Source organism: Abramis brama, assembly GCF_963993115.1.
Source record: "Abramis brama genome assembly, chromosome: 2".
Taxonomy (NCBI): Eukaryota; Metazoa; Chordata; class Actinopteri; order Cypriniformes; family Leuciscidae; genus Abramis; species Abramis brama.
In genome coordinates this window covers 19,379,411-19,406,432 of record NC_139964.1, presented here as the reverse complement: position 1 = coordinate 19,406,432, position 27,022 = coordinate 19,379,411, and the positions used below count along the sequence as shown (strand labels likewise).

The window sequence follows — 27,022 nt, the reverse complement described above, 5'->3', positions numbered from 1 at the left end:
CGACACTCACCATCACTGTGAATGGTATGCAGTGTTTGCTATGTTCTCAAACTAACAGGCCAGTGTAAATACAAGTTATTTATATACAATATTTTGTCAGTTGCTTCATTTTAATTAAATTCAAAGTGCAAACTCGGTGAATTGTTATCTCTTCATGAACTTTTCTCAAAAGCAGCATTATCAGTTAGGGGTTGAAGCGTGAATAACTGAATAATGTCCAGTACAGTGAGTCTGTCCAGTCATTGAGCTTGAAACATTGTCTTGTACTTTGTGTGCACATGCATTCTGTCCTCGACTATTGATTAAACGGTTAATATTTTTGCATCTGGCCCTTTCGCTTTATTTTTTAAAATGACACAATTTGTGTGTTAAAATGACTTACACAGTGACTGAGTTAAAATTAACACAAAACTAGTAGTCCTGGAGCTCACCCACAGATGTGTCAAAATTTAACACAGGTTGAGTATATCACTAGGTTTTCTCAGAGGAGGGCTATGATAGAAATGTGCATGTCCATCTTGAACATAATCAGAATTATCAGCTAATAAGGGTAAATCTCCATACTCTGGTGCACTGGAGGGAGCATCTGAGTGGTTTCCACAGTTGTACCTTGACAGACTGTAGAAAATTCTGATGGAATCACGTCCTCATGTTCTGATATCATAGATACGCGAAGTGCAACTTGTATGAAGTTGTTTGAAGCCTTTGCAATATTTCGCATTTATATTTTTTGTATATATTTTATAGTTTTCACATGATTTGATATAATTGTATTGATTAGTTTGTTAAATTCACATACTTTATCTGTTTGATTATTGTCTTATATTTAATACAGTATATCTTCAGTTTAAACCATAACCGCATGCTGTCCACTCAAGTGGACATCTGAAGATCTCTTTGAAAAATGTGTAAAAAAATAAAATAAAAATCAATTCTTGTTTTTCATGCCCTAAGAGCAATAAAAACACATAGGAAAAAAAAAAAATCCTGACTGAGGTTATCATAATTCATGCATGAAAGGGTTAATAAAACCTACAGGCAATGTTTATTAGTGTGACTAATTTCCTCTAGAAGATGGCAGTCTAGACACACACATGAAATATCAGTTATAATGTCAGTTATAATGATAAAATACACATCAGCAACGAGAGAAATGTTTATTTGAGATGCTGGTCTTTTAAACACTACAGGAATCATTAGGATCCTCAATTAAAGATACAGTAGAACAAAATACAGTCAACAGAGCAATCCGACATGACAGAGAAACTAGAGACTTTAATACAATCAGATACAGATTTTACTGAGTTTAACATGATTATTAACATACATAAATAAAATTTGTAATACTCCAGTGAAGCAGACACTAAACTATTGACTACATGTTATTGTGATGTAACTTTAAATATTTGAGTCGCACAAGTTTTCTCCTCTAATGCATTTGCTTATGCAGCACAAACATAAATAAATATACAGGCTAAAATATAGATTTGCAGGATTAATACAACAACACTCTTATAAGCTCAATGACAATACACACAGCTTAAGAAATCAGAATGTTATTGATAAAGTAATGATGTTTATGAGCTCATAATGATGGATTATCAGTTTGTGAGGAGCATCAGATGTATATTAGCAGTAATATAGTTTAATGTGGATCTGCTGAAGTCACTGCTAGAGTCTCATATTCAGAAGATCTGGACTGAAGCTCAAGAGCTGTGTAGGAGTCATCAGGAGCTCTGGACTGAACAGACTGTGAGAGACAGATCAACAACAGCCTGTTTATGTGTGGATCTGCTGAATCTGAGTGTAAAAGTGTGTAAAAGACATTTACTGACTGTGACTGTGCTGTAAACGTCAGATGTTATGGACGCTCGATCCAGAGCTGTGTATATATCATCATTCGCGTCAGCCGCCTATAGAGAAAGATTTATACACTTATATTGCTTCATATAGACTGTTGTATTCATAGTTCAATGCAACAATACAATCACACTGTATTGCAGTTGTAGATGGAGGTGTGTGTGTGCCGACTCGCCTGCTTTTGATTCCCGTCTTCAGTTCCTCCTTCTCTCCTCTTCTTCCTGGAGAAAACAGAGAGAAAAGTATTAAAAATATATATTTTAAAAAGAAAAGGCTTGAAATAGTCAATTTACTTTAAAAAAATCGACCAAAATCAAATCAAATCAATCAAGTCTTAGATTTAGTGTGCAGATAAACTTCACTCACTTTATTAACACAATGATGATGATGATGAAGATCAATCCTCCACATCCCGCCACGATCCCATAAACTGTGACCAGAGCATCTCTCTGAACCCCTGAAACAAGATGATCATGAAGATCATTTCACACGTGAGACGGATGAAACTGAAAGAGTGTCTGATTATAGAAAATACCTTTAACAGTGAGTGAAACAGACGCTGATCTCTGAGATCCATATTTATTCTGAGCCTCACAATAGAAGCGTCCACTGAAACTGGAGTTAAAGCTGGAGATGCTGAAACTCTGTCCAGATCCAACAGCTGAGGGTTCATTCTCCTTAAACCAGCTGAAGTTCAGAGCAGGAGGGTTTGAGTCACTGCTGCAGTTCAGAGTCACTGAATCTCCCTCCACTATTACACCAGACGGACTGACGGACACTGAGATGCTCTTCGGAGGATCTGAAAAGACAAAAAGTGTCAAATTACATTCAGTAATTGAGCAAATAATCATCCAGAACTGATCTAAAATCAAGGCAGCCTTACACATCACATTCACAGTCACAGCAGAGGAGTTCAGAGATCCATGTTCATTTCTAGCAGAGCAATAATAGTTTCCACTGGCCTCAGATTTAATATTAGTGATGCTGTATGTGTCGCCAGATTGCAGAATCATTCCTCCTTTAATCCAGCTGATTTCTGCAGGAGGGTTTGAGTCACTGATGCAGTTCAGAGTCACTGAATCTCCCTCCACTATTACACCAGATCCAGTTATGGACACTGAGACGCTCTTTGGAGGATCTGCATAAAATATATATAAAATATGAAAATAATTACTTTATTCATGCCATGACCTTCAATTATCTTTATAATATTACTGAAGTGTATCTTTAAGTAGAAATCAAAATGAAAAAGGTGCAAATCTACATCTGAACTGGTGCAAAATTAATTTACAGATTGTTAATTGTTAAAACTCCAGTGATAAAAAGTTAATGAGATAATTAAGTGATGAATTGAGTGATGATTGATCATTATTGAAGACACCTGATGTTAACAAGCAGAATCACTGAAGGAGAAAATCACTATTTTTAAGTCACCATTATGGAGAATAGTGTTTGTTTTAGTTGGGCTTTTGACCCTTAATTTTTTACTTAAGATTCTTTGGCTGTTGTAAGGACACTCTTACATGTTATAACTGCCAGATGAAAAAAGAGAAAAAGTTGATTAGGTGCTGTTGATTATGTTTTGACATAATCATCATTTGACCTGAATCACAAAACTCATTTATAGTTTAATCTCTGACTTAAATTTATATTATTGATTACAGCATCACTGTGATTCTAAAAAAGAGATTCAGAATTTTCAATATAATCCAAAGTATTTCTTAAGTTGTTTTGATTAAAAATAATAATAACTATTGTTTAGGCACAAACAGACATCAAGATTGAGTGTATGAATCTCAACAATGGTGGCAAACGAAATAAATAACACAATTTAGATCATAATTTATTCATACCGCAATGCATGATGGGAGCCATGAAAGGGTTTTGATTGGTGGCACCCAGAATACACTGCAACATGCTTTATTATTGTCACCATTGTTGAGAATCACAGGGTGATTCTTGATGTATGTGTGTCTAAATAAACATTTTTTCAAAATCTTTTGAACAGAACTGCTACAATCTTTCTGCTACGAAAATGCTACAAATCTTATGTTATAAAATCACTGGGCTGCTGTAATCAACAAGGCAAACCTAACTCTCTAAATTTTAGTCCTCTGTAAGTCACTTTGAATAAAAGCATCTGCTTAATAACTAAATGTAAATGAGTTTAACGATTCAGGTCAATTGCTGATTATGTCAAAACATAACCAACATCACCTGATCATCTTTTCTCATTGTTCATCTGACTGATATAACTTGTCTACAACAGCCAGACAAAATCTAAAGTTAAAAGTTTAAGGGTCAAGAGCCCAACTAAAGCAAACACTGATCACCATAATGGTAACTTAACATTTGATTTTCTCCTTTGGTGATTCTGCTTGTTAAAATCAGGTGTCTTCAATAATACTTAATCAGCACACAATTAATAACGTAATTATCTAATTAATTTTAACACTCTTCAGTGTTCATTTAACACTCATATTTTAACACTTTAACCCTTTGAGTGTGGATCAAATAAACTCCCAGAGAGTTAATTTAACACTGGAGTTTTTGCTGTGTAGGATAACATTCTCTAAAAACATCCTCAAAATGTTACAGTTAAAACGTTATATCTTAGTTTACATTTAACCTTATAGAAACATAATTTGAAATGAGAAAACATCCTTAAAACATTCTTTGAACATTACATTCAAATGTTTTCTTTAAAACATTAACCAAACTTGTAGGAAATGTTAGCCAACATTCTGAGAACATTCCCTGCTAGCTGGGATGTCATGGATTGTCTGCACCTGTGCTCGTTTGTCCCTAATTAGTTTACCTTCTACACCTGTCTAGATAGTTTCCTTCTGTGTATTTATACTCCCTGTTCTGTTCAGTCCTTTGTCGGTTCTCATATGCATTTACGTGGTTGTGTCTGTTCTATCTGTTAAATAAACCTTATTATTACCTTCATCATCGTCTTGTGCATTCAACAACCGCCCAGGGGTGCGTTTCCCGAAAGCACCGTTGGCCAACTATGGTCGCAAGTTCATCGCAATGTCCATTGAACTCTATTGGTAACGAGGGAACTTGCGACCATAGTTGGCTAACGATGCTTTCGGGAAACGCACCCCAGAGCCATTAGTTACTTTCAGAAATTAGCCGTTTCATTACAGCAAGGTTTTACAGTGCATCTACACCACTTCAATCCCACTAATCCACCAAATAACTGAAGTATTTCTAGAAAACAAAAAAATAAGCATATTCTTGTGACCTTATGTGAATTATATAACAAATTAGATTATGGAATAAAAAGCTCCTGGTGTGACAAGTGCATTAGAGTGAAGGGTTACAAATTTAAGAATCTATTTCAGATATGCTTCCTTACATAACATCATGGTGAAGAATACTGATTTTAGCATTTGAGGTTTTAATTTAGATTCCAATACAAACTGATAAAGTTTAGTAGACTGATTTATTGAGTCTCCAGCAAGAGTCTCCTTTCCTGCCAGTCCTGTTTTCTCTTTTGTATTTTAAATGAGTCAGATCACTGAGATTCTCACCTTTCAGCCTAGACGTTGAATCGTTAGGTTGATTGGATTAGCTGTAGGGGAGACTTTCACCTTTTGTCTTTAATGGCTCTGGGATGGCCCTTGGAACCGGAGTTCCTGGCCAGTATCAGCTTTTGAATAGCTATGCTGATTCAATTGGACTGGTAGTGCTCTCAGACTAGTGTGTTACCTAAACCTGTTACATGCTTTGTTTGAATTTGTCTCCACCTTCGAAAGTCCCTCCTCCTAAAATGCCTCTAAGACACCATGTACAGTTACATACTTTAGATTATGTTGGATTCCTGCAGCCACGTACAGCAGAGTTCTCAATAAAGAATAACTTCTGTTGAACGTGATCCCAATGTCTCCTGGTCTTGCGTCGATGAAAGAAAACTTTCCAACAAGAGCTACAATTAGCATTAAGCTTCATAACACAATTAAAAAGATTAATATTACACTTTAACTCAAAACTCACTTTAAACAACCATTGAGTTTTTGTATTAACTTCCGATTACGTTCTAATGTGGATTTTAATCATAATGATGTTGAAATGTTATTGTAGCCTTTTATATGCATGTAAGCAGGCTACATCTTAGCATTTATAATGTAAACATCCATTATTAACATGAAAATAAAATGCATGAAAAATCACACACAAACCATATTCTATCATAATCGTGTGTTTATTAGCTTCTTGTTTCACTTGAAATACATTTCATTGTATTTTCTTTTGATTTAATTAGTTTGAGTTTATATACGATTTGGTAATGAAGTGTACTGCCCCTTTAAGAGACACTTAACTTTGGGTGTAATCTCGCCTTTCTCAGTTCATGCTAAACTAAGATGAGGTGAGGATGTCTCGTGGCTCACAGAGCCAAAGGTAATAATATTTCAACGTATTAGTTTATGTAAAAAAACAACAACAACAAAAAAAAAAAATTTTTTTTTGGGTCTTTTATCGTGATTTGCAAAGTGAGATTACACTGCCGTGCCAAGTTTATATTGAATGTGTGTTCACGTGGCTTATGTGCTGTTGTTTTCCAACACTAACGTCCTTCATTGAGGTTAGTTTGCAAGTTTTGTTAACTTGTTTTTTAACAATGACTGGAGAAAATCCGATTTTATCTTAATGTGTAAGGTCACTCACTGTCCAGGACCGTGATTATTATTTGCAAAAGTTAATTTTAACGGACAGAGCCAGATCACAAATAATCACAATAGTTTAGAAAACATTATGCGATCAAATTTCTAATTTGAGCCTGCACTCTGTGATGGTGTGTATTGACCACCTCCAGTTTTCCCCTTTGTTTTGCCTCCAGTAAACGCCATGACGTAATTGTGACGTCGGCACAAAAAGGGTTTATAGAGCCCTTCACGGTTGACGTCACAGGTCAGGGTCAGAAAATTAACTCAATCCAGTAAGTTATCTTTCTGAACAGATGTTGTCTATTTTTTTTTAAACGGATGAGATCCTGCAGGAATCCTGAAAAACTTGACTCCACAACTGGTGTGATTTTCACACTCTATGACGCAACAAGTAGGCATTCTTTTCTTGACGAAATCCTTTTTTTTAACACACAATTCAGTGCACTGAAAAAAATGTGGAGTGACATTTACTTAAAAAAAGCAACTTTTTACACACAGAAAGTGCTTGTAATCTTTACTCGGGCTATTTCAATTAGTAATTAATTGTAAAAGTAATTAAATTGAACAAATTATAATTGAGTAATAATTAATCAAATTAATTCCTTAAAAGTTAACCATTTAAAATGAGTAAAATTTACAAAATATCTTTTATTGCCAACATTGAAGACACCTGGTGTTAACAAGCAGAATCACTGAAGGAGAAAACCATAATTAAAGTCACCATTGTGGAGATCAGTGTGTGTTTTAGTTGGGCTCTTGACCCTTAAATTATTAACTTTAAGTTTCGTTTGGCTGCTGTACATGAGTTATAACAGCCAGATGAACAAAAAGAAAAGCTGATCTGATGGTGTTGGTTGTGTTTTAACATAATCATTATTGCACAATCATTAGACCTGAATCACTGAACTCATATAGAGTCCAATTCATGAGTTAGGTGAACTATATTAATTATAGCAGCATTATATTTATAGCCTGTTCAATGAAATCCAAAAATCAATGAAATAAAAAAAATATATATATATATATACACACACTTTTTATAGGCACACACACATCAAGATTTTGCGTATGAATCTCAGAAATGGTGACAAACAGATCACCTCTGATCATAAGCTCATTATTTATTCATGCAGCAATGCATGATGGGAGCCATGAATGAGTTTTGATTGGTGGCACCCAGAATGCACTGCAACATGCTTTATAAATGTCACCATTGTTGAGATTCACAGGCTGATTATTGATGTCTGTGTGTCTCTTTTTTGTAAAAGAGAAACATTTTGGAAATTATTTTTGTTTACATTGTAAAAGTTACAAATATTCTGCCATACAAGGACAGTGCTGCTATAATTAATATAACTAAATTGGACTCTATATGAGTTCAGTGATTCAGGTCTAATAATTGTGAAATAATGATTATGTTAAAACACAACCAACACCATCAGATCACCTTTTCTATTTGTTCATCTGGCTGTTATAACTCAGGTACAGCAGCCAAACGAAACTTAAAGTTAATAATTTAAGGGTCAAGAGCCCAACTAAAACACACACTGATCTCCACAATGGTGACTTTAATTATGGTTTTCTCCTTCAGTGATTCTGCTTGTTAAAACCAGGTGTCTTCAATGTTGGCAATAAAAGATATTTTGTAAATTTTACTCATTAAATTTGATTAATTATTACTCAATTATAATTTGTTCAATTTAATTACTTTTACAATTAATTACTAATTGAAATAGCCCGAGTAAAGATTACAAGCACTTTCTGTGTGGAAAAAGTTGCCTAGCTTTTTTTTAAGTAAATGTCACTCCACATTTTTTTCAGTGTATCTGCTAAGTCTGTAGCATGACACAGGTCACAATTAATGCCAGATATCAAACTTCACCTAACTATTAAATCAGTCTACAGTTTACAGAAAACATTTGTTTAATTACCATGGCTTAACTCTACCGTTGTTGTCACAATGTTGGAGCTAGCCTGCAGCTAACTTCTATCACCTGGCTACGCCTGTATGACACAGGTCCATGACATTTACAAAACTATAAACCTGCATAGCTTAACGTTATAGGCTAGTGTACAGAAAACTGTTCATGCAATCCAGGCTTTCGAGTTTAATCTAACAGAAATGGATGATAAAGGATGACTTTACCTGATATGAAGTGAGCACTACAAGCACGAGCCTCTTTGATCGTAGCAATGTCCCAGTCTGCCCGTTTATGTAAAAAAAAAAAAACTATGAACAGTTTTCAATACACTAGCCTATAACATTAAGCTATGCAGGTTAATAGTGTACAGAAAACTGTTCATAGTTTTTATATATATATATATATATATATATATATATATAAAAATGGGCAGACTGGGACAACATTGTGACAACAACGGTAGAGTTAAGCCATGGTAAGTAAACAAATGTTTTCTGTAAACTGTAGACTGATTTAATAGTTAGGTGAAGTTTGATATCTGGCTTTAATTGTGACCTGTGTCATGCTACAGACTTAGCAGATAGCAGTATCTATCTGAATAGATAGCAGTACCAGTGAATATCTGGCCACTCGCTAACGTTGTCTACCCATTCAGTTAGGAGCTCGGGATCAGGCAGACAATCGCCATTAGCTAAAACAAGTTTATTATGGAACTGTTCCCGTTCCTGTGGTGGCAAAGACAGTGCATATCTTGACACAATATGCCGGTCTATTAGCTGCGCGCACTCAACCTAGGCTTTCGAACATTGAAGGGGTCTATAGACCAGTCATAGAAGTTTGGTGTCCATTTGTTCTACACACACACAATGCAGAGTCAACGTCCCATCATGTGGGACCAGTTACATATGCTTACAGGCCTTAAAGGAGTAGTTCACTTTAAAATGAAAATTCTGTCATCATATAGGCCTACTCACCCTCATGTTGTTTCAAACCTGTATGAATTTCCATCTTCTGCTGAACACAAAGGAAGATATTTAGAAGAATGTCAGTAACCAGACAGTTTCTGGTCTCATTGACTTCCATAGTATATTTTTTTCCTACTATGGAAGTCAATGGGACCCAAAAACTGCCTGGTTACTGACATTCTTCTAAATATCTTCCTTTGTGTTCAGCAGAAGAAGGGAATTCATACAGGTTTGAAACAACATGAGGGTGAGTATATGATGACAGAATTTTCATTTTAAAGTGAACTACTCCTTTAAAACGCTTGAACTCTGATAAATGCTGCTATATTTTTCTTCTACAATTTTCACAACACACACTACTAGAGATTTCAGTTTGAGCCTAGCTTTATAAATTCTCCCAAATGAAATATAAACATCCCAATAGTGTGAGATATTTCACTTATAATAATTAATCAGTTTGTACTCACATCCTACTGTGAGATAACCAGCAGAAGAGATCAGATGTTCATGTCCTGTAACGCCACACCTGTAGTCTCCGGTATCAGAACGACTGACTGACTGCAGATGAAGCCGATTCACTGTTCGATCAGTTATTCTCTGTGTGTTTCTGTACCAGATGAATGTTGTTTGTTCAGGCAGAGAGCAGCTGCTTTTACATGTCAGAGTGACTGAATCTCCCTTTTTCACACTCTGCTGTGTGTCTCCACCTGCAGGTCTGACACAACAACAACAACAACAACATCAATAACATCATCAACAACAACAACAACATCATCATCATCATCAACAACAACATCAACAACAACATCATCATCAACAACAACAACAACAACATATTCACTGTCATCACATCATCAGCATCATGGTGATTAAACTACAACAATAATATTAAAACACTAAACTGAAGCAGTTATATAATAAACATGATGTTTCTGTGGTACAGATGGTAGTTTATTCAAAAGCTAGTAAAATGTTTCTGTGTTTTATTTCTGAGAGTTCAGTATTTTTACCTGTGACATCAAGCCAAGATCCAGGAACCACTGTCCATCTTCTATTCTCCTGATGATCTGTAATTCTGCAGTAGTAGACGCGTTTATCAGCTTCTGTTACATTCGTCAAAGTGATGCTGTGAGTGTTTATATTTTCACTCAAACACTGAACTCTTCCTCTCTTTTCTGGATCTGAACACAGATCAGGTGATTGTCCATCAGTTACAACAGGTTTAGTCCAGAAACCTTCTACGAGTTTATAACTCTGAGGATATGTTAAAGTACAGGATATTTTCACTGTTGATCCCTTTAATGCACAAACATATGAAGGGCTGTAATTCACTCCCTGATCCCACAGACCATAAACCGCTGAAACACAGAAATGAGGAAAATAATTAAAGAGGCTTTCAGCAACAAATACAGACATTTTATTTTTTTCTGCACTGTTCATAACACACTATCAAAGATTTCAGTTGGTGTTTATTAGGGATGTGCCTGAAGCCGAATACTATGTTCAGAAAGGAAATGACGCATTCTACGGAGTCCCTAAAGGGACATGGTGATGGAGAAATATACGAGATGGGAGGAAAAAAAAAAATTTCAATGCTTTTGCATTCTCTCGTAATTATATTTGTTAATTATATTGTGTATAATTTGCGGGCATCATGGACCCACTATCAATATGCTAAATATTGAAATGGTTTTTGAATGAACGCTTGTTGCTTTTGCATTCACGATCACGAGTAACGTTACTCTGTTTATAGGGAGCGTCGGCAGTCCACACTGTTAACCCTTGCTGTAAAAAAAGGCGTAATTCAGACAGTATCATACCATTTTCCATTAAAACAGTAATATACCGTAGAAAACAAAAATAGCCTACAGGAATATACTGTAAATGAACAGTGCTCAAAATCGACACTCAGAGGCTGTTTTCCCAATCACACCCTATACCCTCATTCACTATTCCCTACATTAGTTCACTAATATAGTCCACTTGACTGAGTGAATGAAAAGAAGTGAGTGAATTGAGAAACTGATGAACACCTGATAAGCAGAATCACTGAAGGACAGAGAAAAAAGAACAGAAAAAAGAGAAACACAAAAACTACAACTGACTTCCAGCAATACTGAGTGTGAAACCAGTTTACAAACCAGTTTACGATTATCTCTTTCATACATGTACAAAAGTTCTTGTTGAGAATTAACAGAGATTTAGTTAATAATAAAATTTGTTGTCACCATGATGAAGATCAGTATTTGCTTTAGTTGGTCTCTTGTCCCTGGACTTCTTACCTTTCATCTCTCTCTGACTGCTATAACGGTGAGTTTATAAAACACATTTGTTATGGCAAGAAAAAGTCAAGAGGTAGTTTATAAGGTGATTTTATTCTTTTGTGATGATGTCACAATCATCCTGGACAGGTCTGATTTTCAGATTATTCCTGTATATATTCATTGAAATTATGGGTATGTCATATTTAGCATAAATCTGTGTATCTACAAAATGAAATCAACATTTTTGTTAACAGGTCTTCTGAAAAATAACAATCATATAGTGCATTCAATTTTATTTTACTCCTGCTTGACTCAGACACACACAGATATCAACAATCAGCGTATGAATCTCAACAATGGTGAAAAGTTTCATGTCGCAATGCATGCTGGGTTCCAGGATAATGTAAAACTCCCAGCATGCACTGCTGCATGAATAATAATAAAAAAGAAATATTGCCACCATTGTTGAGATTCATGTGCTAAATTGTGATATCTCTGTGTTTCTAAAACATAGTGTAGCTCTGTTTTTTTTGGTTTATGCATGATGTGTTAAAAAAAAAGAGTCAGTAATTTATTGCTGTAGTTTCACAGTGGTGCTAATGTAACACTTTTGATCGAGGATAAAACTCTGAATGAATTAGAATTAATTCCTTAGTGAATGAACAGGCAATATGATGAATTTGTCATCATAAGCATTACAACCGCAATCATTCATAAACTGAGTGCGCACAAGTGTGACTTGCAAAAACACAGCTCAAGCAGCAAAAAAAAAATTAATGTTTTAGCATCAACATCCCAACTAAAGCAAGCACTGATCTCTATAATGGTAACTTCAAACAAACATTTTCAATAACAACTTCTGTATGACAGAAATAAAGTCATACTGGTTAATAATAAGTGTAATAATGTGTAATGGCTGGAAGTCAGTCGTAGTTATTGTGTTTCTCTATTTTCTGTTCTTGTGTTTCTCTTTTCTTCAGTGATTCTGCTTATTAACAGCAGGTGTTCATCACTAATGCTCAACAATCACTTACATATTCCCTTAATTATCTCACTGCAACACTGTCAATGTTACTTTTACTCGTTGTAGTGTGGATTTCCCTGTGGGGTTGAAAGGGTTAACAGTGTAAGCTAAAAAGACACACCCACAAAATGTATTTTAACAGTAATAAACTGTAAGTTATAAAACAGGTTTATACTGGCAACACTGTTGCCAGTAGTTTACTGTAAAATTAATTTTTTGGGTCACCATTGTGCAGAAGAGTAGAGCCTGTGCTTCAGTCCAGGAGAAGATCTACAAACATTGATGATATGCTGCATGTTGCTTTATTTAACAGGCGGTGACTGTGTAGTTGCTGGTCCAGTGGAAATCTTTTTATGTACAATAGTTTTTTAGTGGTCTCAAATGAAATAAGTTCACAGTAATACTTTGCTCACATTATTAATGCATTATAAATTTTAGTTAATACATTTAAATGACAGTTGGTCAATTTAAGGCAGTCGGTTTCTGCAAGTGTAATTAGTTCATTTGAATTAGAATTTAGTGCATTTTTACAGAAACAAACTAGACTACAGTAAAGAACTGTACAATTAACAGTATTTTACTGGCAACAGTGTTGCCAGTATTTTACTGTAAAAAACCCCGGTAAGGTCTAACAGTGCAGGCCGGGAGTCACGGGGGGCAAAAGGGGGAATTGCCCCCTAAGATCTGATCTGATACTCTTCACCCCCGAAAGGAGATCCATTTGATCCCTTTTGAAGCGTAAGACAACATCAGTTTGATCAGAACTTTCCTCTGCTGTCACGCTTTGGCTGGCGCTGAGCCAGAGATGGACGTATTTTCATATCACAACTATTCAATGATTTCAAACACATAAAGTTCATTTTAAGTTTCAGACATTACATAGAGCAGGGGTCACCAAACTCTGTCCTGGAGGGATGCTGCTGAGTTTAGCTCCAACACACCCGCTTGAAAGTTTCTAGTATGGCTAGTGAGACCCTGATTAGCTGGTTCAGGTGTGTTTAATTGGGGTTGGAGCGAATCTCTGCAGGACAGCGGCCCTCCAGGACCGAGTTTGGTGACGCCTGACAGACATTAAATAGCCAAAAATATTTTCCCAGTTTGTAATTCCGACAGCTCTGATTCTCTGAACTGCGGTGGCAGCCCACCATCGAGCGTTATAGATCAGCTGTCATGATTTAAACGACAAAACACATTCAAATAATTGACAATAGGCACAGATTTATGTTTCAGCTGGTTGGTGCCCACACTCATAACCGAGCGCGCACACGTAATATCTTAGCCAGAGTAGAGCCATGAGAACACTATATTTGAGCGCACGCGAGTTTGTGGAGAATCACACGTTTATGTATTACACTGATGCGCACTCGACATGTGTCGTTAAAAATGCCATAGAAACTGCCTCAAGTGAACTATAAAACTGAAAAGAAAGTCACGACTGAAAGCTGCAGTCGTTTTTTATTGGTTAAAGAGAATGGAGAATATCTTGTGATTTTTCTGTGTGTGCTCGGCACTTATTAGTTAATGATAGGCTATAGGTAATGAATAAATAAAGTCTGTGAGTATTTTTAATAAAAAAGGAAAAATGAAATAATAGTGATACATCTGTGTCACTTTATTGTGCCTGTGTGACACATCATAGAAATAAGGTGATATAATTATATAACCCCCCATTACTAATTTCAATAAAATATTACTGAAAGATTATTGCACAGAAAAAGTCATGTGAACTCAATAACTGAGAACTCAAACTGAATGAGTTCTATATTTCTAGTTCCCAGCATGCTTTGCTTCAGACTCTGATAGGAGAGTAAATGTTAAAATTAAGTGTTATTTTATGTGTTTTGCACGTGATTAATATAGCGGGAGATCTGTTAGTGTTTTATTGTTTTATGGGATTTAAAAGGGTTTCTGTTATGTCTGAGTTTGGGGGGTTAGCAAGAGTCTGTGATCAGGATGAAAATGGCCCAGAGAAGGTTCAGACTTCTTTACGCTGCTTTGATGAAAAGGCAGTATCTGTTGTTGATGCAGTTCTAGTTTCTCTGCTATATTCAGCGCTCGGAGTGGGCCGGTACACACTTCTCTATTTTAAGCTGTAGCATACCCTCACTTATATTGCGTATACCGACACTTCTCACACACAGCAAAATCCCCAGTGTTAAATTAACACTCCTCAGTGTACATATGTGTCCACACTACAGGGTGTTAAAAATTAACACTGAAGCAGTGTTGAAGTTAATGAGATAATTAAGTGATTAATTAAGTGATGATTGGCCATTAGTGGTGACACCTGATGATAACAAGCAGACTCACTGAAGGAAAGAGAAACACAAGAACTACTGACTTTGAACCATTATTGCACTTATTATTTTACCAGTTTGACTTTATTTCTGTCATACATCTACACACGGTCTTATTTAGATTTAACAGAAGTTTAGATGGTAATGTTTTATGGAATGTTTCGTTTCATGTCACCATTATGGTGGTCAGTGTTTGCTTTAGTTGGGCTCTTGACCCTTTATTATTTAACATTAGTTTTTCTCTGGCTGCTCCAACTCTGTGCTTATATAGCATATGTGTTGTGGCAAGAGAAACTATGATTTGGGCTGTGTTTCCTGAAAGCATCGCAGGCCTAATTTGATCGTATAGACCATTTGTTGCAGTTGGTCTGTGATCAAGTTAGGCTTAAGATGCTATTGGAACTGCACCCCTGGTTATGATTTGATGATGAAATTACTAGTGACCTGATTTACTGATGGCACCCATCATTATAAACTGATTATCCACATGTTTTATTAATTTTACACTACAGTAGTTACTTCCAGCAATGTTTTAAAGATCTGAAGGATTTAAAATCACACACAGACATCAAGAATCTACATATGAATCTCAACAATGGTGACAATCAAACAAATGCCTAATGTTGCAGTGCATGATGGGAGCCACCAATCAGAACGCATCAATGGCTGACATCATGCATTGCAGCATGAATAAATTATGCAGCTGAATTGTCCTGTAATTTTCATTGTTTTTCCTGTTTGCTTTTATTTTGCTATTGTTTTGTTCCGACTTTAGTAGCTTGTTTTGTGATGTTCAGAGTTGATCTGTTTGTCACTAGTTTGTTTTTCGTCACCATTGTTGAGATTCATATGCTGATTCTTGATGTCTGTGCGTTTAAACCAAGCGGCAACATTCTGATCTGAAAAATGAAGCCTACCCGGAAGTGCGAAAAACTGCAATACATCGAAAATCCGCTAGGGGAAGGTCCCAAAAGGGAGCAAACGTCCATAGCCCCCATGTTAAAATGTCCGTTTTCACATCATAAATTCATGTTTTTACAGGTTGGTCCCATGGACTTTTATTGTATTTTTCGATAGGTTCCGAGTGCCTGACAACCATGAGGGCTGTGAATTAATTTCTAACTCGTTAGTTTAGATCGTATTTAGATATAAAATGTATGACAATAAGGGCGTGGTTAACTTTGATTGACAGCTTGATTGACAGCTGACAAGGCAGCGCCACGGAGAATGACAACATAAGAAGCGCCATTTTTTAATACAGTTGACATATAATACTACTGTTTCTGTATCATGAAATGTAGTTTTAAGAGTTTTTCAGGCGAGAATGTAGTTGTTTAAAGCTCAAATCTGTGGTTTATTTATAAAGATTTATGAAAATTGTATCCAGTTGTGAGATCCAGCGATGACCGGGCGCTCAGCGCGATGTACCCCGCCTGGAACAGCCTTTCCTCGGCTAGACGTTCTGAGGTGCCGCGGTCTCTGCCGTCTCTGTAGTGGTTAAACATGATTCGTCTTGTGTATATCTAACGGGCGATTTTTGGTCTCGTAACGTAAATCTATAATTTGTTCCCTGGGCAATCATTTTGGCTGAGGGGAAGTTTCATAACTTTATAAGCTATTTAACTGTACTGTTGTATGGTTAGACTAGATCGAGCGCTGACTTTTTATGTTTGACTGAATTGTTTGCTTTATTTGTATAGCTTCTTGTAACTTTACCTTTTACTTATACTTTTATAATAGCTAATATTGATAAAACTGAAATTTAACAAAAAGATACTGGGTTGAGTTTTGTCATTTTAAATTTTAATACAACGAATATGATCTGTAATGTTGTTTACTGCAACATCAGTTGTTTAGTACAAATGCACATATTGCCTGGACCATATTAAAATGTTTAATATTTTTATATTATATTTAAAACGAAAAGAGGCAGGTTTGTGTTTTATATTTCGTTTTGTTATAAATAGGCAAACGTTATGTGCAGTGAATAACATTTGTGTGGCTATAATGTTTAAGATTTCTTTAAATGAAAACGAAAAGAGTTAGTGTGGTGTTTTATAACATATTTCGTTGCCTAAAATATACACAGAGATTAAAATACCGGTATACACAGAGAACCGGAGTAGCAGAGCGAGCTGAGTGACGCGCGCTGCGTCAGAAGGGGGGCGGGGTTAGGATTTCCCAAGATTTTCCAAGATGGCGCCGCCCATACCCCCCATAAACGGCTTCAAACCCGTTCTTCAGAAAGTCTATGGGTGACGTCACAGACGCTTTGTCCATATTTTTTACAGTCTATGGTTTAAACACAATAACTTCTTTCCTCAAAGTATTTTCAAAATTTTTCATATTGCTATTGGATCTCAAACTGTAGAATCTCAGAGCTACAATCACCAATAATAAAACAAGACATCAAGTATATAGTCAAAAATTTTGACTCTGAATGACATCAGTGAATCTGGTCACTACATGTGTGACGAAGGACGACCTTTTTCAGGCAGATAAAACTGTCTGTTTGAGAATCAGCCAATCAGGAGCGTCACTGCGCTATGCGGCTCGCGGGAGCAGACAGTTTCAGTTTCAGTTTCGGAAACGTTTGGAAGATAACGCTGGCGTCGAAAGACTGTGCAGTTTATATTTATATTTATATTTATATAGATAATCTAAGATAGTGTTGCTGTACTTATTTACGAGTTCCAAGTATTGTGTGCGTGCAACTACCAGTAAGTATACTGAAGTTTGTTGTTGTTTTTACCTCACAATAATGTCGTGACATGTTGGTGCTTGTTGTCGTATAATGGCGGAGCTTCGCACTGCTCGTGTGTTTAATTGAGAACGTTTTTAATTAATGGAGGTGTTGCTCTGTAAGCCTTATGTGTCTCAATTGAAATAATGTTCTTTGTTATTGCACAATGTGTAACGTTTATTTAAGGAGTAATTCTGCAGCTCATAATTATATGTTCAGCTGAATTTAGTATGTTGTATATTGTTGCAGTTAATGTGCAGTAAATTAATCTTTGAACAGGGATGTACTACTGCTTTTCTAAGTTTGTATTTGCTTAGTAATAAGCATTTATTATAACATTGCATTTAAGTCATAACAAAAATTATAATTTAATCTCTTGATTGTGTTTGTTTTATTATATAGGCTACCTGCTAGACATATAACTATTTGACATTTATATAGAGAGTCTACATTTACTGATTTATGTCTGTATCTCTGTTTCAGAACCACACACATCTTTAAATCTTTATTTCAATAAAACTCGTAAACGGAACATCTTGTCTGCATTCTAATCGATGCCCCTTGGTGGTCACAACCTTTTAAAGACCAGTCAAATTATACAGTCCTTTCCCATCACCAAAACAACATGATAATGTTTTTATCATCAAAACATACTGTCAGTAGGTCATGTTTTCTCTTGCAGTAACAAATGTGCTTTATAAACACAGAGTTGTAGCAACCAGAGAAAAACTAATGTTAAATAGTAAAGGGTCAAGAGCCCAACTAAAGCAAACACTGACCACCATAATGGTGACATGAAACGAAACATTCCATAAAACATTACCATCTAAACTTCTGTTAAATCTAAATAAGACCGTGTGTAGATGTATGACAGAAATAAAGTCAAACTGGTAAAATAATAAGTGCAATAATGGTTCAAAGTCAGTAGTTCTTGTGTTTCTCTTTTTTTCTGTTCTTGTTTCTCTTTCATTCAGTGAGTCTGCTTGTTATCATCAGGTGTCACCACTAATGGCCAATCATCACTTAATTAATCACTTAATTATCTCATTAACTTCAACACTGCTTCAGTGTTAAATTTTAACACCCTGTAGTGTGGACACATATGTACACTGAGGAGTGTTAATTTAAGACTGGGGATTTTGCTGTGCATGTTGCCGGTACCAGGGACGTCAATTGGCCCTTTTACTACTTGTACATGAATTTGTGATGGCCTCAGTCCCCTTTAAACCTCATATGAAAACGACGGCAGGAATCGGCTCCTCTCTGTCTCTCTCGATGCGTGTCCACTGGCGCGAGCAGAGTTCTTGTTTAACATAAATTTGCCTAATCTGGTTGACTTAAAATTTTGAGTTCATTTAAACAAATAATGTGAGATGATACAAAGAAATAGATAACTTTATTTAACAGAAATAAATATTACGTTATCTAGGGGTTAAACGGATATTTGTTGATCCGTGATAAGGACAGAACCCTCATGGTTCGGCGCATTTGATTCGTGGATTAATTTCAAGTTTATCATTTGCAAGTGTTTTTTCTTGCTGGTTTCCACATTCAATAGATTTTAAACCATTCCAGCGCTAGAAGAGGCAAAAGAGAATTTAATTTGCTATTCGCACACTGTTATCTGTGCGCACAGCCACACACACCCGAAACACGCACACACACACACACACACACACACACACACACACACACACACACACACACACACACACACACACACACACACACACACACACACACACAGAGGCGTTTCAGATAGCGCAGAAACTCCGAACTGATTCCTCTTTTGCGTTCACACAAAATGATGTCAAAATACCGGTCTCAGCAAGTATTCTCGTAAACAGTCAGTTATGTCTCAAGAGAATAACAAGAGAAGGATGTATCATTATTGGACCCGTGTATTCGGTCTTAAAGTGACAGCAGTCTATAAGTACCTTATATGTCATCAATGTTAATCAAACTACAAAACAAAGCTTTAACAAAGATTAATTAAATTTATACAGTGAACTTAAATTTATTTTACATTTAATTGTTACATTTCTCTACCTGAATAATACAGTTTGACCTTACATTTATTTACTGTATTTATTTATTATTAATACACTTTGACCTTACATTGTTAGGCTATATTTTATTTATATTTTATATTTTAAATGATCCGATCCGTGACTCAAAAACCACAATATGATCTGAACCGTGAGTTTTGTGATCCGTTGAACCACTAATGTTATCTGAACAACGTTTGTGAATTGAAGCTGAATTTACAAAAGATTTGTGAAAAATTGTGATAAAGCATTAAAATATATTGTTTTTACAGTGCAGTGGCAAACACAATGCACTTAAACTGCTTATCAGAGAAACATCATGTAGTTATTTTGTTGTGCTAAATAATGATCCTGCAGCTAATTGTGACATTTATAGCCTTAGAGTAAAGGGTTTAGTGGTTTTTCATGTCACTTTGAATGATAGAAGTAGCAAATTGATAAATTCATGTTCTGTTATTTTTTTAAATAGAAGAAAAAATGAATGATTTAATATAGGGCAGATTAAACATTGCCAATTTAGACAATGACGCTATTATAAGGTTTGTCTATATTCTAAATGAATATGAATATGAATATATTAAATGTTTTTTAATCTTTTAATCTCACGACCCCCCAAAAAGTGTGAAATATTTCTTTACTGTTAATGAATCAGTTTGTACTCACATTCAACTTTAAGATAAACAGCAGGGGAGCGCAGATGTTCATTTCCTCTTACAGCACATTGATAGTTTCCTTTATCAGAAATTCTGATTGACCACAGATGAAGCTGATTCACTTCCACAATTCCTTCAGTGAATATATGTGTTTCTCTGTACCAGATGAATGTTGTTTGTTCAGGCAGAGAGCAGCTGCTTTTACATGTCAGAGTGACTGAATCTCCCTCTTTCACACTACGCTGTGTGTCTCCACCTGCAGGTCTGACACAACAACAACAACAACATCATCATCATCATCATCAACAACAACTCGCCTAAAAATAAAAATTCAGTCATTTTCTTATCATTATTTATTTGGTTCTAAAGCTACATGACTTTCTTTCTTTTTCATAACACAAAAAGAGAAAATAATCAAATAAATAAAACGACCTGTTCGCAGCTTCACTGATACAACTGGTCCTAATGAACAGCATTAAATCAATAAATTTATTTTAATCTTATTTTAATCTCTTCTGGCAGCAACATAATGTAAAAATAATGTACATCCAGCCGGTTGTTGTTTTAAAATAAACCTCAACAGGGTGATTAAGATTTGTGAGCCAGTCAGAGTTTATTCTGTGATAACAACCAGTTTGATGTACACAGCAAAATCCCCAGTGTTAAATTAACACTCCTCAGTGTACATATGTGTCCACACTACAGGGTGTTAAAAATTAACACTGAAGCAGTGTTGAAGTTAATGAGTTAATTAAGTTAACACTGAAGCAGTGTTGAAGTTAATGCAATAATTAAGTGATTAATTAAGTGATGATTGGCCATTAGTGGTGACACCTGATGTTAATAAGCAGAATCATTGATGGAAAGAGAAAAAACAATAACAGAAAAAAGAGAAACACAAGAACTACAACTGACTTCGAGTCATTACACATTGTTGCACTTATTATTACCAGTTTGACTTTATTTCTGTCATACATCGACAAAAGGTCTTGAGATTTAACAAAAGTTTAGATGGTAATGTTTTATGGAATTTTTCTTTTCAAGTTACCATTTTGGTGGTCAGTGTTTTCTTTAGTTGGGCTCTTGACCCTTTTCATTTTTTAATATTAGTTTTTCTCTGGTTGCTACAACTCTGTGTTTATAAAGCACATTTGTTACTGCAAGAGAGAACATGTTCTGCTGACAGTATGTTTTGATGATAAAAACATTATCATGTAGTGTCCTGATTCACTGATGTCATTCAGAGTCTAAATTTTTGACTATATGCTTGATGTCTTGTTTTAGTATTGGTGATTGTAACTGCAACAGTTTGAGATCCAATAGCAATATGAAAAATTCTGAAAATACTTTGAGCAAAAAAGTTAATGTGTTTAAACGCACAGACATCAAGAATCAGCATATGAATCTCAACAATGGTGACAAAAAACAAACTAGTGACAAACAGATCAACTCTGAACATCACAAAACAAGCTACTAAACTCAGAACAAAACAATAGCAAAATAAAAGCAAACAGAAAAAAACAATGAAAATTACAGGACAATTCAGCTGCATAATTTATTCATGCTGCAATGCATGATGTGAGCCATTGATGCGTTCTGATTGGTGGCTCCCATCATGCACTGCAACATGAAGCATTTGTTTGATTGTCACCATTGTTGAGATTCATATGTAGATTCTTGATGTCTGTGTGTGATTTTAAATCCTTTAGATCTTTAAAACATTGCTGGAAGTAACTACTGTAGTGAAAAATTAATAAAACATGTGGATAATCAGTTTATAATGATGGGTGCCATCAGTAAATCAGGTCAATAGAAATTTCATCATTAAAACATAACCAGGGCTGCAGTTCCAATAGCATCTTAAGCCAAAACTTGATCACAGACCAACTGCAACAAATGGTCTATACGATCAAATTAGGCCTGCGATGCTTTCAGGAAATACAGCCCAAATCATAGTTTCTCTTGCCACAACACATATGCTCTATAAGCACAGAGTTGGAGCAGCCAGAGAAAAACTAATGTTAAATAATAAATGGTCAAGAGCCCAACTAAAGCAAACACTGGTCACCATAATGGTGACATGAAACAAAACTTTCCATAAAACATTACCATCTAAACTTCTGTTAAATCTAAATAAGACCGTATGACAGAAATAAAGTCAAACTGGTAAAATAATAAGTGCAATAATGGTTCAAAGTCAGTAGTTCTTGTGTTTCTCTTTTTTCTGTTCTTGTTTCTCTTTCCTTCAGTGAGTCTGCTTGTTATCATCAGGTGTCACCACTAATGGCCAATCATCACTTAATTAATCACTTAATTATCTCATTAACTTCAACACTGCTTCAGTGTTAACTTAATTATCTCATTAACTTCAACAATGCTTCAGTGTTAATTTTAACACCCTGTAGTGTGGACACATGTACACTGAGGAGTGTTAATTTAACACTGGGGATTTTGCTGTGTACATTATCCTGATTATTACACTAATGATCTCCACATAAATATATAATTAGTTAACAAAATTTTTAAGCTCATTAAACGCAAAGCTTTGAGCCGAGAGCAACAAACAAGTTCAAACATTTAGGTGGACATTTAAAGATAAAGTATCATATCTGTCATATCACTTTTTACACAGCTTTTCACCACATTAATAATGATTGAGACATTAAATATTGATTTGAGAAGAAACCGTTTAAAATCATACCTGATTATAATCTTATAACCCATTACAATTAACAAAGCAATCATTCTAGCAACAAGACAATCACTTCAACAATATTACCGTAAGTCTACTATTAGTGTTGCTATTGATGATGGACATTATCATTATCAGTTTTCAGAAGTCTGGTTTTGACGCGAGCCTCTGTCTTCAATAAAATAAACACATTGTCCAAACCTTCGAGATAAAGTCGGATATGCCAATCCTTTTATTGTCCATTGGCATTGCAAACAATGAATAAAACAAAAAGAAAAAGAAATATAATCCAAGAGGAAGAAAGATTAGTACAACGTTTGAATAATAAAGGAATCAACATGACACACAACTTTATAAAGTCGTCCCACACGGGGCTTGATCCCACTATCTCTGGGTCAGATGCCGGTCACTCATCTCATTGTGCCACTGGGAAGTTGTGCTTTAGCAAAGATGCAGAATGTCCATAGTTCAAGTGAGAAGCAACTCAAAATGTAATTTTGAAAAAAATAATAATATAATTTTGCTGCATGTTGTATTTATTGAGTTCCTTCACATATAGACACCATGTCTGGAACAGAAACAACTTTGCCACAGTACCTCTTGGGGTCTGGGCATGTGCCACACAGGATTCAATCCCACAACCGGAATGGTTTGGGGTTCGTGGCACATGGTTTCAACAGCTTGCACCACTCAGAGGCTGCTGAATTACAAAGCTGCAGACGAGAGGTTTCAGTGTAAGAATGAGCACACAATGGCATGTTAACCAGATTAGCATGCTAAGATAGCTTAATGCTATATCTCGGGAACGGTAGTGAATATTAAAAATCCGTTCAGTCATTCCTGTGCGGCTCGGTCCAAAGATCATATGATTCAAATTTGGGCAAAATTGAGCAAGATTTGCGCTGTTCCCAACTTTGGCATAGACCCGATGAAGCGTACCAAGAGGAGGAGCAGCAAAAAAACTGAATACTGTACTTTTCTAAATGCCCACTACTGTAACGGTCTTAATGTAATGTCTTAATTGATTGTGATCACCATGATGAGAGGAATCAGGTGTACTAAGTTTCATTTTTCTAGATCAAAGGGTTCAAAAGTAAAACTATTTCAATATTGAATTTTTGAACTGGTGGTGGCGCTATAGAGTTGGTCTTAGAGACTCCAAAATTGGTACAATTACTATTCATTACCACCACTACAAGTGTGCCTAATTTCATAATTTTCCTATGTTCTGTTGATAGGGCTGCCATTGACTCCCATTCAGGAAACATAATAAGAAGAAAACTAACAGATACAATAGGGGCTTGGCCCCTAAATACTCCAAACCTAACTTTCTACTAATGAACTAAATATTTCATTCAAAACAAACTGTAACGGGCACGAGCACAGTCCTGCACAGCACACTCAACACGGCACGGTCAAAAAGTTTGTCTGACCTTCCATTGCGCCTGTAACTCATCATCACTTGGCTTAAATGCTCTACAAATAGTCATACGCCCTCTAGTGTCACAAACAAAAATAAAACAACTCAATATAATGATTCCAACAATTACTGAGTACACATCTTGATCTTGCATGTATGAGAGTGTTTGAGAACAGCAGTGAAGATTTGTACTAAATAATATATTACAGTTTGTTTTGTTATTTTGTTTCTTGATGAACTCTATTGCACACCTTCACAACACTGGAATATCAGTCAAAAGTCACATCATTTTAAGAAAATTAAGGCGATAATAATGTGAGTTGAAATGAAGAAAGAGATAACTTTATTCAAGAGAAATAAATATTACGTTATCTAGGGGTTAAACGGATCGTTGTTGATCCGTGATAAGGACAGACCGGCCCCCACGGTTCGGCGCATTTGATTCGTGGATTAATTTCAAGTTTATCATTTGCAAGTGTTTTTTCTTGCTGGTTTCCACATTCAATAGATGTTAGACAGTACATTACGCGTTGACATGCAGGAGCCATCTTGGAAAACAGTCTCGACTAATCGAGCCACGAACGCCGTGCTACGTTAGATTTCACAAATGTAATTCCTATCGACCAGCTATCCTATCGACGGCGTTCGTGGCTCGATTAGTCGAGACTGTTTTCCAAGATGGCTCCTGCATGTAAACGCGTAATGTGCTGTCTTTATAAAGTATCTTCTTATTAAACTGTCTGTACACTTACAAAGTTCTCAATGCTTCGGTTTGCATGTAGGGACCCTCATTATGCTACCGTGTTAGTGTGAGGCTATTTTGAGCCTTGTTAGTGGTATTAACTAGCGATTTATTTTTACTTACTCTGTGCCCCATATACTACTGTTATGAGCTAATCTGTTTTTAGAGATAAAACTCTTTATATTCGATTATCATGAAAACGCATCCCACGGAACGATCGACTCGGTAACCATGTGTTAATTACCCCTAGGTTCATTTTTCACCGGAGTTGTCCTTTAATAATGTTTGAACTTTTATTAGTTAGGCTAGTAGGTTTTGCTGTGGTATCGGAGTAGACCTACTTAAAGTGTGCTTTTAGTATAATAAATGGAAAGCAAAGTTACCGTTCCCGACCCCAAAAATATATTTTTCTTGCTAACCCGAAAAATGATCCGATCTGTGACTCAAAAACCACAATATGATCCGAACCGTGATTTTTGTGATCCGTTGAACCACTAATGTTATCTGAACAACGTTTGTGAACTGAAGCTGAATAAAAGATTTGTGGATAAACTGTGATAAAGCATAAAATATATATTTTTTACAGTGCAGTGGCAAACACAATGCACTTAAACTGCTTATCAGAGAAACATCATGTAGTTATTTTGTTGTGCTAAATAATGATCCTGCAGCTAATTGTGACATTTATAGCCTTAGAGTAAAGGGTTTAGTGGTTTTTCATGTCACTTTGAATTATAGAGGTGGCAAATTGATAAATTCATGAAAAAGAAAAAATGAATGATTTAATATAGGGCAGATTATGCCAATTCAGACAATGACGCTAATATAAGGTTTGTCTATATTCTAAATTAATATGAATATTAATATATTAAATGTTTTTTTTTATTTTTTATCTTTTAATCTCACGACCCCCCAAAAAAGTGTGCAATATTTCATTACTGTTAATGAATCAGTTTGTACTCACGTTCAACTTTAAGATAAACAGCAGGAGAGATCAGATGTTCATTTCCTCTTACAGCACATTGATAGTTTCCTTTATCAGAACTTCTGACTGACTGCAGATGAAGCTGATTCACTTTCACAATTCCTTTAGTGAATATCTGTGTGTTTCTGTACCAGATGAATGTTGTTTGTTCAGGCAGAGAGCAGCTGCTTTTACATGTCAGAGTGACTGAATCTCCCTCTTTCACACTACGCTGTGTCTCCACCTGCAGGTCTGACACAACAACAACAACAACATCATCATCATCATCATCAACAACAACAACAACAACATCATCATCATCATCATCATCAACAACAACTACATCAACATCATCATCATCATCATCAACAACAACAACAACAACATCAACAACAACAACTGTCTGTCATCTTATTGTCTTAATAATAATAAAAAAACGTACTGTCTTAATGAAATTCTGTCATCACATCATCAACTTTATATGGTGATAATACTAAAATGACAATAATGAGGACACTAAATTGAAGCAGTTCAGACAGCAGTTCTATAATATCCCAGCTAACAGGGAACGTTCTCATAACTTTAGCTAACGTTCTGTCAAGGTTATGAACAAACGTTCTTCCAGTAACATCAACAGAGTGTTTGTTCAATGTTCTCTTACGAGAGTTCTCTCGTACTGCGTTTTAACCAAAACGCTACGGGAAAAGTCTCTTTTCACGAAACACTGAAGCAAAAAATTATCCTTTAATTTT

The 27,022-nt window shown here is 35.6% G+C and overlaps 1 protein-coding gene across 1 annotated transcript in view; it reads right to left on the bottom strand.

Annotated features, from left to right (window-relative positions):
- Positions 1 to 1,153: 1,153 nt before the first annotated feature.
- LOC311077965 (uncharacterized protein) overlaps positions 1,154 to 27,022 on the bottom strand; it is a gene marked incomplete at its 5' end in the record, with an annotated part of 32,458 nt that continues 6,589 nt past the window's right edge. The window contains 6 exons of the mRNA XM_084106612.1: positions 1,154 to 1,750; positions 1,836 to 1,913; positions 2,036 to 2,081; positions 2,227 to 2,317; positions 2,396 to 2,659; positions 9,891 to 10,138. Coding sequence (XP_083962738.1) covers positions 1,646 to 1,750; positions 1,836 to 1,913; positions 2,036 to 2,081; positions 2,227 to 2,317; positions 2,396 to 2,659; positions 9,891 to 10,138 — 832 coding nt within the window. The 3' untranslated portion in view covers positions 1,154 to 1,645. The remainder of the gene's footprint in view (positions 1,751 to 1,835; positions 1,914 to 2,035; positions 2,082 to 2,226; positions 2,318 to 2,395; positions 2,660 to 9,890; positions 10,139 to 27,022) is intronic.